Consider the following 18,599-nt stretch of genomic DNA (forward strand, 5'->3'; position numbering starts at 1 on the left):
CCCCGGGCTTCTACAACCGTCTCTTCTTAGTGCCAAAGAAGACAGGAGGGTGGAGGCCGGTGCTAGACGTCAGTGCGCTGAATGTCTTTGTCACAAAGCAGACATTCTCCATGGAGACCACAAAGTCCGTTCTAGCAGCGGTCAGAAGGGAAGACTGGATGGTCTCTTTAGACCTAAGGGACGCATACTTTCACGTCCCCATCCACCCAGACTACCAACCTTTTCTGAGATTCGTTTACGAAAAGGTTGTCTACCAGTTTCAAGCCCTGTGCTTTGGCCTAAGCACAGCTCCTCTTGTGTTTACGAGGCTGATGAGGAATGTAGCCAAATTCCTTCATTTAGCGGACATCAGAGCCTTCCTCTATTTGGACGACTGGCTTCTAAGAGCTTCTTCCAGTCGTCGCTGTCTGAAGGATCTAAAGTGGACTCTAGATCTGACCAAGGAATTGGGTCTCCTGGTCAATATGGAAAAGTCTCAAGTGGTCCCATCCCAAACTATTGTGTATTTAGGGATGGAGATTCACAGTCTAGCTTTTCGGGCTTTTCCGTCGGCCCCCAGAACAAGTCAAGCCCAGTTATGCATCCAGAACATGCTGAAGAAGGAACGATGTTCAGTCAGGCAGTGGATGAGTCTGATAGGGACGCTATCATCCCTGGAACAGTTCGTATCGTTAGGAAGACTACACCTCCGTCCTCTTCAATATCACCTAGCTGTTCACTGGAAAAAGGACAAGACGCTAGAAGCGGTCTCGATCCCCATTTCCGAGAAGATGAAGTCTTCCCTGACTTGGTGGAAGGACAGTATCAGCCTCAGAGAGGGTCTGCCCCTGGCTGTTCAGACTCCCAACCACGTTCTCTTCTCGGACGCATCGGACACGGGCTGGGGCGCGACATTAGACGGTCGGGAATGCTCGGGAACTTGGAACTCGAGTCAAAGGACAATGCATATCAACTGCAAGGAGCTACTGGCAGTTCATCTGGCCTTGAAAAGCTTCAAGTCTCTCCTTCAAGGCAAAGTGGTGGAGGTGAACTCGGACAACACCACGGCTTTGGCGTACATCTCCAAGCAAGGAGGGACCCACTCTATGACGTTGTACGAGATTGCAAGGGACCTCCTCACCTGGTCAAAAGATCTAAACATTTCACTAGTAACGAGGTTCATCCAAGGCAACTTGAATGTCATGGCAGATTGCCTCAGTCGGAAGGGACAAATCATTCCAACAGAATGGACCCTACACAAGGATGTGTGCAAGAGACTGTGGGCCACATGGGGCCAGCCTACCATAGATCTCTTCGCAACCTCGATGACCAAGAGGCTCCCAATTTATTGCTCACCAATCCCGGACCCAGCAGCAGTTCATATAGATGCCTTTCTCCTAGATTGGTCGCATCTAGACCTATATGCATTCCCCCCGTTCAAGATTGTCAACAAGGTACTGCAGAAGTTCGCCTCTCACAAAGGGACAAGGTTGACGTTAGTTGCTCCCCTCTGGCCCGCGAGAGAATGGTTCACCGAGGTACTTCGATGGCTAGTGGACGTTCCCAGAATCTTCCTCTAAGGGTGGACCTTCTACGTCAGCCACACGTAAAGAAGGTACACCAAGGCCTCCACGCTCTTCGTCTGACTGCCTTCAGACTATCGAAAGACTCTCGAGAGCTAGAGGCTTTTCGAAGGAGGCAGCCAGGGCGATTGCCAGAGCAAGGAGGACATCCACCCTTAGAGTCTACCAATCGAAGTGGGAAGTCTTCCGAAACTGGTGCAAGTCAGTATCAGTATCCTCGACCAGTACCTCTGTAACTCAAATAGCTGACTTCCTTTTATACCTGAGGAAAGAAAGATCTCTTTCAGCTTCCACTATCAAGGGTTACAGAAGCATGTTGGCATCAGTCTTCCGTCACAGAGGCTTAGATCTTTCCAACAACAAAGATCTACAGGACCTCCTTAAGTCTTTTGAGACCACGAAGGAGCGTCGTTTGGCTACACCTGGTTGGAATTTAGACGTGGTACTAAGATTCCTTATGTCAGAAAGGTTCGAGCCGCTACAATCAGCCTCCTTTAAAGATCTCACTTTAAAGACTCTTTTCCTGGTTTGCTTAGCCACAGCTAAAAGAGTCAGTGAGATTCACGCCTTCAGCAGGAACATCGGATTTTCATCTGAAACGGCTACATGTTCTTTACAACTTGGTTTTCTAGCCAAAAACGAGCTACCTTCTCGTCCTTGGCCGAAATCGTTCGATATTCCAAGCCTATCAAATATGGTTGGAAATGAACTAGAAAGAGTCTTATGCCCTTTGAGAGCTCTTAAGTTCTATTTAAGACGAACTAAACCTTTACGAGGACAGTCAGAAGCTTTATGGTGTTCAGTTAAGAAACCATCTTTGCCTATGTCAAAGAATGCTTTATCCTTTTTTATCAGACTGTTAATACGAGAAGCTCATTCCCATCTGAGTGAGGAAGACCAAGCTTTGCTGAAGGTAAGGACACATGAAGTTAGAGCTGTCGCAACTTCAGTGGCCTTTAAACAAAATAGATCTCTGCAAAGTATAATGGACGCAACCTATTGGAGAAGCAAGTCAGTGTTCGCGTCTTTTTATCTTAAAGATGTCCAGTCTCTTTACGAGAACTGCTACACCCTGGGACCATTCGTAGCAGCGAGTGCAGTAGTGGGTGAGGGCTCAACCACTACAATCCCCTAATTCCATAACCTTTTTAATCTTTCTCTTGAAATGTTTTTATTGTTGTTTTTGGGTTGTCCGGAAGGCTAAGAAGCCTTTCGCATCCTGGTTGATTTGGCGGGTGGTCAAATTCTTTTCTTGAGAAGCGCCTAGATTAGAGGTTTTGATGAGGTCCTGTGGTATGGGTTGCAACCCTTCATACTTCAGATCCTAGGGGTCGCTCAGCATCCTAAGAGGATCGCGAGGCTCCGTAAGGAAGACGTACTTAAAAAGGCAGAGTAATTGTTCAAGTCGACTTCCTTACCAGGTACTTATTTATTTTATGTTTGTTATTTTGATAACTGCTAAAATGAAATAAAAAATCCTTAGCTCATATTAATGTAAACATTTATTGCTGGTCTCTACCCACCCCCTGGGTGTGAATCAGCTTATATAATCACCGGCTAAGTTAAATATTGAAAAATGTTATTTTGATAATAAAATAAATTTTTGAATATACTTACCCGGTGATTATATATTAAAGGACCCTCCCTTCCTCCCCAATAGAGACGCAGTGGACCGAGCAGAAAATTGAGTTCTTTGTTTACAATGAGTACTGAGTACCTGCACGACAGATGGCGCTGTTGAAGTACACCCCCTACCTGCATAGCGATCGCTGGCGGATTTTTTACGTAGAGTTTTCTGTCGAGCAGCAGAGCTGCAGCTTATATAATCACCGGGTAAGTATATTCAAAAATTTATTTTATTATCAAAATAAAATTTTTTTGACGAAACGTAATTGGGCTCTTCTCTTAGGTGCGAAATCAAGAGAGAGAGAGAGAGAGATAGAGACGGAGGGAGAGAGAGGAGAGAAAACGTTCCGTTCAAGCGGGTAACGTTGTTCTCGAGTTACTCTCGTCCCTAGTCTCTGTATGGGGAGAAAGGATAAAACGTTTTTAGTTTTATTCTCGTCCCCAGGCAATGTACGGTGAGAGATTGAAAACGTAGTTTTGAATGTACTAGTGTTTAGTCTCTTCCCCAATCACTGTTTTTTTTTATCTTAAAAGATGTTTACTGTTTTTTTGCTGGTATTAATGTGCTTGCATTATACGACTGATTTCGCATTTACTACCTTTTGATGAGGGTAGAATTGCGTGCTTCAGGTAGAAATCAGTAAAAGTTTCGATTTCAGTGAAATAAGTGCAAAACAGAAAATCGTAGTGATAAAGTGATATTGCGCAAAGTGTTACAGTGTTGCGTAACCGAGGGTTCGTCTGTTCGTGCCTGTCGTTCACCTAGTCCGGGACCTCTTGCAAGCTCCCAAGCCCAGGGGAGAAGTAATGTCGTACGACTTATGGGTTCGAGAGGCCTTGATCAGCGAACAGACGTTCCCTCTATGGTATCGGGTGTATCTTACCAAGATCTCCCCTACCATAAGGCGAGAGAGACAATTTTCTCCTCGTCATCCGAAGGCTTTTCGCATAAGAAACCTGAAACAAGGTTTCGAGGCCCTTAAGTGAAAGTCAGTCCTTTCAGGACAGGTCCAGCGTCCTGGTTGTAGCCATTAGGACAGCTCTGACCCTATGCAGTCATCGGAAAACTGCTCGCCGCCTAACAAAAGCGTAACACAGACTCCGAGAGTCTTTTTGTTGGCAAGGTTTTGCGGTCACAGACGTTACCCTCGTCTCTTACCGCAACCTTTTCCGTTGATCCTTAATGGGTTGTACGGCAAGACATGCAGAATAAGCTTGCCTCCCTTATGGAAGACTATTCTGCCGATTAGTCCGTTGAGCCTAGCCGTTTATCTCATCGAGATCCTGGCTTTCAGCCAACCTAACGTTCCTTTGTGCGTCCTGTTGACGTTGGCGTAGCTAAGTCACGTCAGTCAGGTTGTTTAGAACCACACTCGATGCGGTCTCGTGTGGATTTTCAGCCACATTTGGACGTTAGGCCACTTGCTGATGCTCCTGTTGACGTTCAGGACGTTCGCTAACAATCGGAGTTGACTTGTTTTGACGCTGTGCGTCAACCTCCGCATTCTAGAGTTGTTTTGACTGCTCTATCTAGGCGGTCAAAGCAGTCTCGAGTGGACGCTGTGCGTCCTCACGCACCTGTTGTTGTTGACAGTTCACAGACTGTCAAGCAGTTACATGACGCTGCGTCCTGGTCTCTCGCACCTGTTGTTGTTGACAGTTCACAGACTGTCAAGCAGTTACATGACGTTGCGTCCTGGTCCGCTACTAATGCACCAGTGCGTGTGGACTCTGCTTGTAAAGCATTGCCACCACGGTAGGTCTCTCCCTTGCTTGAGACTCAGCTATTTTCAGACAAGGTTCCTTTAGATGAGGAAGTTGCTGTTCCACCTCCTACTGATATTCCCTTGAGGACTCTGTCAGACGGAGAGGAGCCTAAAGCTGCTTAGCCCTCTATGGACTTTAAATAAATCATGCTGATTTTTAAGGATCTTTGTCCGGATCTTTTTGTAACTGCTGCTCCTCGTTCGCCTAAACGTCAGAGCTTACACTAGGCCTAGCTACTTCGAAGCCGTTGTTTTATAAGCTAGTGCTCTCTCGCTCTCCTAGAGAGCTTTACGTTTGCTAGGCGACTGGTTTATCACCAGGAGTTTGGGGGATACAGCCTTTGCTTTCCCTTCTTTTAAACTGGCTTTTAGAGCGAGAGTCTGATATGACACGAGAGAAGTTCTCGGCTTGGGAGTTCCTGCCTCTGCCCAGATAGACTTCTCAAATCTCGTAGACTCTCCCTGGCGCCTGGCCAGGAGACGCTCCAAGATTTTACAGGTCAACTTCACAGCTGTTTTCGAGCCTTTGAAGTTTTGCTGTACAATTATGTCATGCATAAACAAGGCTTTCAGGGATGGCTCCAATGATCTGACAGCCACGTTCTCTGCAGGGACAAGTCCCTCAGGGATGGCTCCATGATTTGGCAGCCATGTTCACTGCAGGAGTACGTAAGAGGCAAGTGCGCTCAATGTGTTCATTGTCAAGACAAACTTCACGATGAAGTCTACCAGGCTGTCTTGACAGCATTTATGGAAGGCGACTGGATGGTCTCTTTCGACCTTCAGGAGGCATACTTCCACATTCCTATACACCCGGATTCCCAACCGTTTCTGAGGTTTGTTGACAGGAATGTGGGATACCAGTTTCGAGCTTTCGGAGATCAGAGCCTCCCTGTACTTGGACGACTGGCTTCTCAGAGCCTCTTCCAGTCATCGCTGTCTGAAGGATCTCAATTGGACTCTATATCTGGCCAAGGAATTGGGACTCCTAGTCAATTTGGAAAAGTCACAGCTGGTCCCATCCCAAACTATTCTGTATTTAGGGATGGAGATTCACAGTCAAGTTTTTTCGGGCTTTTCCGTCGGCCCCCCAGAATAGATCAAGCCCTGCTCTCCATCCAGAAGATGCTGAAGAAAGAACGCTGCTCAGTCAGGCTGTGGAGGGGTCTGGTAGGGACGCTGTCATTCCTGGAGCAATTTGTCTCGCTAGGAAGGCTACACCTCCGTCCTCTTCAATTCCATCTGGCTTTTCACTGGAAAAAGGACAAGACGCTAGAGGCGGTCTCGATCCCGATTTCCGAAAAGATAAAGTCTTGTCTGACTTGGTGGAAGGACAATATCAGCCTACGAGAGGGTCTTCCCCTGGCAGTTCAGATACCCAACCACGTTCTCTTCTCGGACGCATCGGACTTGGGCTGGGGCGTGACGCTGGACGGTCGGGAATGCTCAGGTCTGTGGAACTCGAGTCAGAGGAGCATGCATATCAACAGCAAGGAGCTTTTGGCGGTTCATCTGGCCTTGATAAGCTTCGAGAATCTCCTTCGAGGCAAGGTGGTGGAGGTAAACTCGGACAACACCACGGCCTTGGCGTACATTTCCAAACAGGGAGGTACCCACTCACTGACTTTGTACGAGATCGCAAGGGACCTGCTCATCTGGTCAAAAGATCGAGGCATCTCCCTAGTAACGAGGTTCATCCAGGGCGACTTGAACGTCCTAGCAGATTGTCTCAGTCGGAAAGGTCAGTAATTCCAATCGAATGGACCCTCCACAAGGATGTGTGCAAGAGACTTTGGGCGACTTGGGGTCAACCCACCATAGATCTCTTTGCAACCTCGCTGACCAAGAGGCTTCCAATCTATTGCTCTCCAGTCCCGGACCCAGCAGCAATACATATAGATGCCTTCCTCCTAGATTGGTCACATCTAGATCTTTACGCATTCCCACCATTCAAGATTGTCAACAAGGTACTGCAGAAATTCGCCTCTCACGAAGGGACAAGGTTGACGTTAGTTGCTTCCCTCTGGCCCGCGAGAGAATGGTTCACCGAGGTACTTCGATGGCTAGTAGACGTTCCCAGAAGTCTTCCTCTAAGAGTAGACCTTCTACGTCAACCACACGTAAAGAAGGTACACCATAGCCTCCACGCTCTTCGTCTGACTGCCTTCAGACTATCGAAAGACTCTCGAGAGCTAGAGGCTTTTCGAAGGAGGCAGCCAGTGCGATTGCTAGAGCAAGGAGAGCGTCTACCATTAGAGTCTACCAATTGAAGTGGGAAGTCTTCTGAGACTGGTGCAAGTCAGTTTCCGTATCCTTGACCAGTACCTCTGTAGCCCAAATAGCTGATTTTCTCTTATACCTGAGAAAAGTACGATCCCTTTCAGCTCCTACTATTAAGGGCTACAGAAGCATGTTGACCTCGGTCTTCCGGCATAGAGGCTTAGATCTTTCCAACAATAAAGATCTGCAAGACCTCCTTAAGTCTTTCGAGACCTCTAAGGAGCGTCGTTTGGCTACTCCTGTGTGGAATTTAGACGTGGTCCTAAGATTCCTCATGTCAGACAGGTTTGAGCCTTTGCAGTCAGCCTCCCTGAAAGATCTCACTCTTAAGACTCTTTTCCTGGTATGCTTAGCCTCGGCTAAAAGAGTCAGTGAGCTTCATGCCTTCAGCAAGAACATGGGGTTTTCGTCAGAAAAAGCTACTTGTTCTCTGCAACTTGGTTTCTTAGCCAAAATGAGCTACCTTCTCGTCCTTGGCCTAAATCTTTCGATATTCCTAGATGATCGGAGATCGTAGGCAATGAACTAGAAAGAGTCTTATGCCCTGTTAGAGCTCTTAAGTTCTACTTAGCTCGTACTAAACCTTTACGAGGCCAATCTGAAGCGTTATGGTGTTCGGTTAAGAAACCATCCTTGCCTATGTCAAAGAATGCTTTGTCAGGTTTTATCAGATTGTTAATACGAGAAGCTCATTCACACTTGAGTGAGGAAGACCGATCTTTGCTTAAGGTTAAGACGCACGAGGTTAGAGCTGTAGCAACTTCCGTGGCCTTAAAGCAAAATAGATCTCTGCAAAGTATCATGGACGCAACCTATTGGAGAAGCAAGTCAGTGTTCGCGTCATGTTACTTAAAAGATGTCCAGTCTCTTTACGAGAACTGCTACACACTGGGACCATTCGTAGCAGCGAGTGCAGTAGTGGGTGAGGGCTCAACCACTACAATTCCCTAATTCCATATCCTTTTAATCTGTCTCTTGAAATGTTTTAATGTTTTTATGGGTTGTCCGGAAGGCTAAGAAGCCTTTCGCATCCTTTTTGATTTGGCGGGTGGTCAAAGTCATTTCTTGAGAGCGCCCAGATTAGGGGTTTGATGAGGTCCTGTTGTATGGGTTGCAGCCCTTGATACTTCAGCTCCTGGGGGTCTGTCAGCATCCTAAGAGGATCGCGGGGCTCCGTAAGGAAGACGTACTTACAAGGCAGAGTAATCGTCTAAGTCGACTTCCTTACCAGGTACCTATTTATTTTGGTTTTGTTATATTGATAACTGTCAAAATGAAATAAAAAACTCTTAGCTTATACGATGTAAACATATTTAACTGGTCTCTACCCACCACCCTGGGTGTGAATCAGCTATTATATATTCACCGGCTAAGTTAAATATTTAAAAATGATATTTTAATTATAAAATAAATTTTTGAATATACTTACCCGGTGAATATATAAATTAAACGACCCTCCCTTCCTCCCCAATAGAGACGCAGTGGGATGAGAAGAAATTGAGTCTTTGTTTACATCGAGAGAGTGGTATCTGGCCGACAGTTGGCGCTGGTGGGCACACCCGCAACCTGTATAGCGATCGCTGGCGAGTTTTTACTGTTTTTTTGTCTGTCGAGCAACAGAGTTGCAGCTATTATATATTCACCGGGTAAGTATATTCAAAAATTTATTTTATAATTAAAATATCATATTTACTTATATTTTAAACCTTTCCCATACTAATATTAAACCACTTTCTATCTGTACAGTATTATCTTTTATTACACTCTTATATAGTATTAAACTGAAAACCCTTTTGTATTTAGGAAAATTTTCTTTGTGCACAATATATACAATAAAAGTATATAAACAGTTACAGTAAACATAGTTAAAAGTTATTTAGTTTTAATTTTACTCTCTCTCTCTCTCTCTCTCTCTCTCTCTCTCTCTCTCTCTCTCTCTCTCTCTCTCTCTCTCTCTCTCTCTCTCGTAAGAGTAAGAGTTTCTACTCACCTGGCTTGAATGATGACTATGATATTTTCTTCATCTTTCTTAATGTTGCGAGCGGTTGACTCGATGTTGTAATGGTGTCCAACTGCCACGAATCTTCTGCCTTCTTTCAACATGGCAAGAAGTTTTACCTTCTCAACTATGGTGAGCATATTCCTTTCCCACTTAGGCTCACTACCAGAGGCAGTAAAAGGAGCAGGGCGTTTGGGCAGCATCGTAAGGATTGAAACAAATATAAGAAGATGCTAAAACTTCACTAAACGCAGCAACACAAGTTACTGTAATGCGATGTAAACACAACTAATGTGCATTCGGGAGAAGCTACAAGGCGAGATACAGTGAGGTGACGCTGTGCTCCATAGCCAATCGGCTCCCAAGATACAAATCTCTGTCCTCTCATTGGGTGACTCCTGCCTGTCAGCCAATAACGTACCATGTACGATTTCAAGTGAGTACAGACAAAGGCGCTATGACTCTCTGTTTCTATTGGAATGTACACTTTTTCGTATCTCTCAGGTTTGCACAGTTTAGCAGATAATATCCAAGTTTAAAAACATTTATATATTAAAAGCCTGCAATGCACTGAGGCCGTGAAACATGAGCCACAATTTGGCGAGGAAATGTTGTAAATGAATCTGACTGGATGGTTAGGCACAGATCATCTGCATATATAAATTTACGGATATCTCTGAACTGTGGTAGATTGTTGGTATAGATTGTGGTAGGCCATATTTCTTTTTTCGCCATCTGCTTTCCTACCATCCATTTCAACAAAGAAAAGTCCGTTACTCAGCAGTGACTGGATAATATGCATAATGCTTGAGTTGCGAATAGCTTTGGCAAGTTTCAAAAGATGCAACAAGTGGTTCATGGTGTCATAGACTGCTGTTGGATCAACAAATACTTCCCTTGTGATTTTCCCAAGCTGAAAGCCATTCTCAATATATTGAGTGAGGCTAAGTACTTGGGAGCAGCAGGATCTCCCTGCCCTGAAGCCAGCCTGGTCTCGTGCCATTTGTTCTTTGACTGTGGGAACTATGCGGGCCACCATCATCCAATCGTTTAGTTTGTATAAGATTCAGAGGAGAGATATTGGGCGATAGCACTAAGGGATCATTGGGTCTTTGCCAGGTTTTAATAAGGTTACAACTTTAGCTCCTCTCCATAGTTTTGGGATCTGGAATGTTCTTGCACAGTTGTTAAGAAGTGCTAATACCCATGATTTAGTCCTGCTGCCGAAGTGCATTATTATCTCAAATGTAATGTCATCCAGGCCAGCAGCTTTTCCACGTTTACTGCAATGTGTTTCATGGTTTCTTGGAGTTCTTCAATTGTGAATGGTTCAATCTCATTATTTTCTTGAATGGCACGTTATTTTGTCCTTCATTCTTTTGAGATATCCTCGTAAAAGGCAAAGGGTGAGGCTTACACTTCATACCAATTCACTTCGCTCTATCACTAACTTGTAGTATAGCAATTTAACTTCTTCTGCCACATGATTTTTGGAACATTTTGGCACCCCATACATAATCTTAAAACCAGATAGAGACATCTCTTTCAACTTCTTCAAATTCTACTACCAGATACCCATTTCAGTCTTAAATTAAGTCAGAGCAAAGGAGGCTGCATCACACAATGAGAATAGAAATAATTATTTCAAGTTCTGTAGGTGTAATGACCAGTTGTATGTGTACCTGTTGCCTCCTTGTGTTGTGTCTACTGGTCATCATAGGAAAGGGGGAAGATGGAAGAGAGAGGGGTAGAAATTGCTTTTCCTTAAGGTTGAGAAACTGGTGGCTTCAATGGTTAAAGTATAAAGACTACTAGGTAAGTTTCATTTTAATAATCTTATCATTATTATACTTTTGAAATGTTCATTAATAGCAGTTTGTCTTTATTATATAAGAAAAACATTCTGATTTTATTCCTGACTCCTTAGGCATCTGGGGTTTCAAGCGAAGATGTATTTCTGACGACAAAATGCTGGCCAACAGACTATGGGACCAACACCACTCGAGAAGCATTTAATGGTTCATGCCAAAGGCTGGGAGTAAATACTTTAGGTTAGAATTTTTTATCATGAGATATTTTTGCATTAGTTATTGAAAATTCATATACCAGTTCCTGAAGATTAAATCTTTCAAAGTAACCAGTATCTTTATTTGCATATAATGTTCTGTGGAAAGTTACCTTTAGTAATACAAACTATTGTTCAGGTACTGGTATATGAGTAAGTTATTTCTTTCTACTGTACAAGGTTTATTAATAACACTTCTTAACATACTAAAAGAGTCTCTGATCCATTTGAACTTATAATGATACCCACTTGAAACTTGGTAAAATTTCAGAATTTTCTAAGGTATATCATGTAAAAGTGTATTTTTAATACCAAAACAATGCAGTTCGGCTCATTGCCTCAGGCAGCCTCCTAGTGAAAAGCATTTGGACCCAAAGTTGTCTTTAGAAGGTTAAAATCAGAAACCAGATATTGTAGGCTGGATGAAAAAACAACAAAGTTGTCAATTAGAATATTTTCAATAAATCATTATGGCATATGAACTAGCTGATTCACTTTGAGTACATGATCTACCAGAATGATACTAGCATTAGCAAAAATTACCCAAGTTTATCACTTGCTACCATTATCATTCTTTTTGGGAATAGTGAAAGGATTTATTCATTGAGACCCATTATGTTATTAGAGAGCTCTCATACTTTAATAGTAGTCTGTTGGAGCCAATGATGACATTCAATGTTCTCCAAAAGTGAGAAACAAAATGCTTGGCTGGCAAAATTATTAAGGCGAGGTAAAGAGTTTGGTATGGACTTTAACTTGCAAATTGACTGAGCTGCCCAATTCCAGGTAGTAAAGGAACTTAATAGGCCGACCACTGAAGGGGACTGCCTAGGAGTCAAGGAAGTAAGAATTCGGATTCTCATTTTATGCTTATTCCCAGTACAGTACATAATTCATCCCCAGTAAAGCACACAAGGCTTTTGTCTCAGGAGACTGACCCATAAGGCAGAGGGTCCATTCTATTGTTATGATTGTAAATAGGTTAAGGGCAGTGACTCCTCAACGTCTGGATCTCGGCATTAATAAGGTTTCTTTAATTCTACATGACTTGAAATTTTGGGTGTGATTCTTGACAGCAAATTTGCTTTTGAGAAACACATTAGGTCTGTCTCTTCTTCAATTGGACAAAAATTGACTTATTCTGAAAGTCTTGTAAGATTTTTGGTGATCAATCTATTCTGAAGAAGTGTTTTAATTCTTTCATTCTTCCTTGTTTCGAGTATTGTTCTCATGTCTGGTCTTCAGCTGCTGATTCTCATCTTAATTTATTTGACAGGTACTTACGGTCTGTTAAATATCTTATTACTGATCTAGATATCAATCTCTTGCACCATCATTCAATTAGTTCGTTATGCATGTAGCATAAGATTTTTCATAATTCTAACCATCCTTTACATTCAGATCTTCGTGGACAGTACCATCCTGTCCTTAATACTAGGTATGCAGTTAATTCTGATAATCAGGCCTTTTCCATCATAAGGCTCAATACCACACAGTATTTTAGAAGTTTTATTCCAGCTCTTGTTTCCTTTATGTGGACCTACTGATCTTAAGTAAAAAGTAGTGTAACTCTATTATTTAACCCTTCTTTTTACAGACTATTGCTTTGTTTATATGTGTTCTTACAAATGTACTTTCTTCACAGTGAGTGAGGCTGTGATGATAACGGTTTGATTTCATTACAGTTTACAAATAATTGCATAGTCCACTCATAGAGTTGGACTGTTGCCCAAAATAGCTATATTTGAAAGTGTAAAACAAACTATCATTAGATACACTGAGCGTAGAAAAATTTTAAATCTCCTATAGTTAGTGAGGTGGATACAAAAGAGCACTTATGTTGTTAAAACTCTAATTTGCCAAAACTGAGAATTTTTAATTCTCTGGTTCACTTCCATCAGGACAACAGGGCTAGAGCCAAAAAAAAGGCATTTTGACACAGGAAAAATTTATTTTTGAGTGAGTTAGCCATGTTGTCCTGATGGACCTGCCCGTTACTTTTCATCCCCTCCAAATTCTCAGTGTGAGGCTATTTTTCATATGATGGCTGCTGCTGGAATGTCAAACCATGTCCTTCGAGACAAGGTTAACTCTTCGGGGAAGGATACCCATGGTTGTTTTAAACACGTCCCTGTTAGGTACACGATATCTTTCGGGATATTCGCTCCAGGGGTAGTAACCTTGTGTTACTTCTACATGTAAAATTCTCTGGTATATCACTCACAGGAAATATCCCAAGTAGAAAGTTGCCTAGAGGAACTTCCTTCAGGACGATATGGCTATCTCACCCAGAAATAGATTTTTCCTAAGTCAAAATCTTGTTTTTTAAGGACTTGGGTTTCTCATTTGGCACAGTCAAGTTAGTCTGTTTGTGATAAGCAGTTATACCATGCCTTAGGAACAATTTTTAAAATTAGATTTATCTGAATACTTGCTCAACATTCATTGTACTATACATTTTGCAAGTACAGCTTGATTGGCAAACTCAAAATTAGATGACTACCAGTGGGATTAGAGCTAAAGACTTACCATGAATTCAATCATCAGACTCCTTGTCCCAGTGAAGTCTGAGATTAAAAGAGGCATTGTAACTTTCCTTGAATTCAATTGAAGCAGTGAGAAGGTTTGAAAACCTGGGGATTCCTTGTAGCCTAAAATATTTTTCACCACATGGACTACCACTAACCAGAATCAAAGGAGGGCTAGTCAAAAAAATTCTCTTAAGAAGTCCACCCTAAAGTACCTTAACTGGACCTGTAATTCTATCGCCTAATGAAATAAATTATGCAAATTAAAAACAAAGTAATTAATTGCTTGATATAAGATATCTCATGCCACAACTAGGGGATTTAATTAACGACAAGTAATCCACCTCTTTAACTTCTTTCAAGCATGAAGAAACAAAATGAAATTTTGTGAAGTAAACATTCCTCTAATTTTATGCATATTAACTTTGAGGGAACAGAAAGTACTCCCTAAGCCACATTGTGGGAAGGAAAAGCAGTCCCCTAAGTCACAGTGAGTATTTATAATTAAATTCTTTGCAATAAATGTCATAGAGTTCTTTGACTGAGGGTGAGAAAGTCCAAAGAAAAGACTTCTGGAATTTTATGTGAAGGAGTAGCTCTCTTTAAGTACTCTTTTAATGACTTAACAGCATAAAGAGACATTTCACAAATACTTTCTTCCATCCTAGCATCTCCGCATTACAAAATCCATGAGGAAGATAAACAACATAGGTGACAACAGATTCCCTTGGAGTCCTCTGCTGTTCACTGGAAATTCATTTGATAGGACTCCATTAACCTTAATTTTTCACTTACTATGCTCATGAACAGACTTAATCAAATTTACATATTCAAGAGGAATTCCATAATAACTTAGAACTCTCCCCAAAATTGGCTTGTGCACACTATCAAAGGCTGGGACTGGATTGGTGATAGGAAATTAGCAGACCTAAAATATGCTGATGATGCTGTCATTGGCACAACACCACAGGATTTGCAATACTTGCTTAGCAGAATGCATGAAATATCACATGAGGTTGGGCTCATGATAAATAGAAGAAAGACAGAGATGATGGGAATGAAGTATGCAGTGGAAGAAAAAATATCATTGGAAGGGGAAATGATTAATAAGGAATCATTTGTATGGGGTCATGGATGACCCCATTAGATTTTGGAGATGATCCAGATCCAGATTCTAATTTATTTATTTATTTGTCTGTGTGTCTGTGGACAGAATTACGTCAGAACTACTTGACGGATTTTGACAAAATTTTCACTACGGGTAGATCTTAGGTCGTGGACAACCCCATTAAATTTTGGAGATAATCTGGATCTGGATTCTAGATTTGAATTTACATTTTTAAATATTTAACTTAGCCGGTGAATATATAATAGCTGAGCCTCCGGCGGCTCGACAGAAAAAACACACAAAAACTCGCGAGCGATCGCTATGAAGGTTGCGGGTGTGCCCACTAGCGCCAACTATCGGCCAGATACCGCATATACATGTAAACAGACCCAATTTTTCTCTGTCGGCCTTAACGACAAGACGTATCAATACTCGCTGTATAACCTGGAGTTTTCTCAACATATTTGGTGAAGTACTTCCTTTTGGTTTGAGCTTTCGCAGTGCAGGTGTTTTATCTTCAACTTAAATCTTGAACTCGTTTTTGGATAGATTTAATTTTTGATGACTTTGGATTGTTTTTTGGACTTTCTTTGACTTTTAAATGGCCGACCCTTCCCTTAGTACGGAAGTGTGTTTTAAGCTTTTAGCAATTATCTTATCACGTTATAAATTAATTATAGATTTTCCTCTATATATTTTATATCTCAACCGCCTTTATTAGGCCTCTTCGATTAGCTTTCCATTTATAATAAACATCAAGATAAATTTTAATGATTTGTTTATATGCGACCTTTCCTATTCCTCCTCTAATCCGAGAGTAGGCGGTCCTAACTTGGAAACCGAAGTTAAACAACGTTGAGCCCTTTCAATCGTAAATAACTTTTACAGAGCAAATGATTTAAAACTTATTAAATGAATATTTTTTAGTAGATATTTTATGAAAGATTTTCTTTGAATAGTCTTCGTACTGTTTCAAAGATGAACTAACGTTTAGTTTATTTATGCTACGCAGTTTGCGCTCTATCGTTACGATAGAGAGAGAGAGAATCACGGTTTCACTTTGCAGAAAGAGTAAATCGATTCTGACGTTTTGTTCATTCTTCTTTCAAACTTAAATGTTTTAAATACTATTTTAAAGGAACTTGTTAATTGAAAAACCTTTCAGTTTTTTCCTTTGGTCAAATAACCTGTTTATTGACGAAAGATAAGTGGGCTCTTCTCTTCGGTGCGAAATCAAGAGAGAGAGAGAGAGAGACGGAGAGAGAGAGAGAGGAAGAGAGAACGTTCCGATCTTTATTCTCGTCCCAAGCGAGTAACGTTGTTCTCGAGTCAGTTTTTTACTCTCGTCCCTAGTCTCTGTACGGGGAGAAAGGATAAAACGTTTTTAGTTTTTATTCTCGTCCCAAGGCACTGTACGGTGAGAGATTAAAAACGTAGTTTTGAATGAACTAGTGTTTAGTCTCCTTCCCAGCCACTGATCTTTTTATCTTAATATATGTTTACTGTTTTTTGCTTGTATTAATGTGCTTACATTATACGACTGATTTCGCAATTATAACCTTTTGATGAGGGTAGAATTGCGTGCTTCAGGTAGAAATCAGTTTTATTCATACCTAATGTGAATTGTTGAAAAATTCGATTTCAGTGAAGTAAGTGCAAAACAGAAAATCGTAGTGATAAAGTGATAATTGCGCAAAGTGTTATCAGTGTTGCGACCGAGGGTTCGTCTGTTCGTGCCTGTCGTTCGCCTAGTCCGAGACCTCTTGCAAGCTCCCAAGCCCAGGGGAGAAGTAATGTCGTACGACTTATGGGTTCGAGAGGACTTGATCAGCGAACAGACGTTCCCTCTATGGTTTCAGGCGTGTCTCATCAACACCGCCCCTACCATAAGACGAGCGAGACGATTTTCTCCTCGTCATCCGAAGGCTTTTCGCATAAGAAACCTTGGAACAAGGTTTCGAGACCCTTTAAGCGAAAGTCAGTCCTTTCAGGACAGGTCCAGCGTCCTGATTTTAACCATTAGGACAGCTCTGACCCTATGCAGTCATCGGAAGACTGCTCGCCGCCTAAACAAAAGCGTAACACAGGCTCCGAGAGTCTTTTTGTAGGCAAGGTTTTGCAGTCACAGACGTTACCCTCGTCTCTTACCGCAACCATTCCCGTTGATCCTAAATGGGTTGTACGGCAAGACATGCAGAATAAGCTTGCCTCTCTTATGGAGGACTATTCTGTTGAGCAGGTTCACGATGATCCTCGCCGCTTAGCTGATCGAGATCTTGGCCGTCAGCCGCCCAAACGAGCCTTTGCTCGTCCTGTTGACATTGACGTTACACAGTCACGTCAATCGTGTTTTGTAGAGCCTCACTCGATGCAGTCCCGTGTTGACTCTCAGCCGCTTGTGGACGTTCAGCCGCTGCCGCTTGCTCTTGTTGACGTTCAGGACGTTCACCAACCAGCATAGTTGACTTGTTTTGACGTTGAGCGTCAAGCACCGCAGTCAAGAGTTGTTTTGACTGCTCAGTCTAAGCAGTCAAGGCAGTCTCGAGTTGACGTCGAACGTCCTCCCGCACCTGTTGTTGTTACTGGTCAGTCCTTTAAGCAGTTACATGACATAGCGTCCTTGACTTATACTGTTGCTCCTTTGCGTGTGGACTCTGCTTGTCAAGCATTGCCACCACGGCAGGTCTCTCCCTTGCTTGAGACTCGGCTATTGTCAGACAAGGTTCCTTCAGATGAGGAAGTTGCTGATCCCCCTCCTACTGATATTCCCTTGAGGACTCTGTCAGACGGAGAGGAGCCTAAAGCTGCTCAGCCCTCTATGGACTTTAAATAAATCATGCTGATTTTTAAGGATCTTTGTCCGGATCTTTTTGTAACTGCTGCTCCTCGTTCGCCTAAACGTCAGAGTTTACACTAGGCCTAGCTACTTCTAAGCCGTTGTTTTCTAAGCTAGTGCTCTCTCGCTCTTCTAAGAGAGCTTTACGTTTGCTAGGCGACTGGTTAATCACCAGGAGGAGTTTGGGGGAGACAGCCTTTGCTTTCCCTCCTTTTAAGCTGGCTTATAGAGCGAGAGTCTGTTATGACACGGGAGAAGTTCTCGGCTTGGGAGTTCCTGCCTCTGCCCAGATAGACTTCTCAAACCTCTTAGACTCTCCCTGGCGCCTGGCCATGAGACGCTCCAAGATTTTATGGTCGACTTCAGAGCTAGACCATCTCCTGTTGGGAGTTTTTTCGAGCGTTTGAAGTTTTGCTGTACAATTATGTCATGCATAAACTAGGCTTTCAGGGATGGCTCCAATGATCTGACAGCCACGTTCTCTGCAGGAACAAGTCCCTCAGGGATGGCTCCAATGATCTGGCAGCCATGTTCACTGCAGGAGTACGTAAGAGGCAAGTGCGCTCAATGTGTTCATTGTCAAGACAAACTTCACGATGAAGTCTACCAGGCTGTCTTGACTGCATTGATGGAAGGTGACTGGATGGTCTCTCTCAACCTTCAGGAGGCATACTTCCACATTCCTATACACCCGGATTCCCAACCGTTTCTGAGGTTTGTTTACAGGAATGTGGGGTACCAGTTTCGAGCCCTGTGCTTTGGCCTCAGTCCTGCTCCTCTCGTGTTTACGAGGCTCATGAGGAATGTGGCAAAATCCCCCCATCTATCG

General features: G+C 42.7%; 1 protein-coding gene across 7 annotated transcripts in view; it reads left to right on the forward strand.

Annotated features, from left to right (window-relative positions):
• LOC137632598 (uncharacterized oxidoreductase ZK1290.5-like) overlaps positions 1-18,599 on the forward strand; it is an 87,164-nt gene that overhangs the window by 40,847 nt on the left and 27,718 nt on the right. For all 7 annotated transcript variants that reach the window (XR_011042064.1, XM_068364632.1, XM_068364636.1 and 4 more), the window contains exon 4: positions 11,161-11,284. Coding sequence is in view for 6 of the 7 variants with exons in the window: in XM_068364632.1 (XP_068220733.1) it covers positions 11,161-11,284 (124 nt within the window). In the remaining variant the exon portion in view is untranslated. The remainder of the gene's footprint in view (positions 1-11,160; positions 11,285-18,599) is intronic.

The sequence above is a fragment of the Palaemon carinicauda genome, chromosome 41 (genome assembly GCF_036898095.1).
Source record: "Palaemon carinicauda isolate YSFRI2023 chromosome 41, ASM3689809v2, whole genome shotgun sequence".
Taxonomy (NCBI): Eukaryota; Metazoa; Arthropoda; class Malacostraca; order Decapoda; family Palaemonidae; genus Palaemon; species Palaemon carinicauda.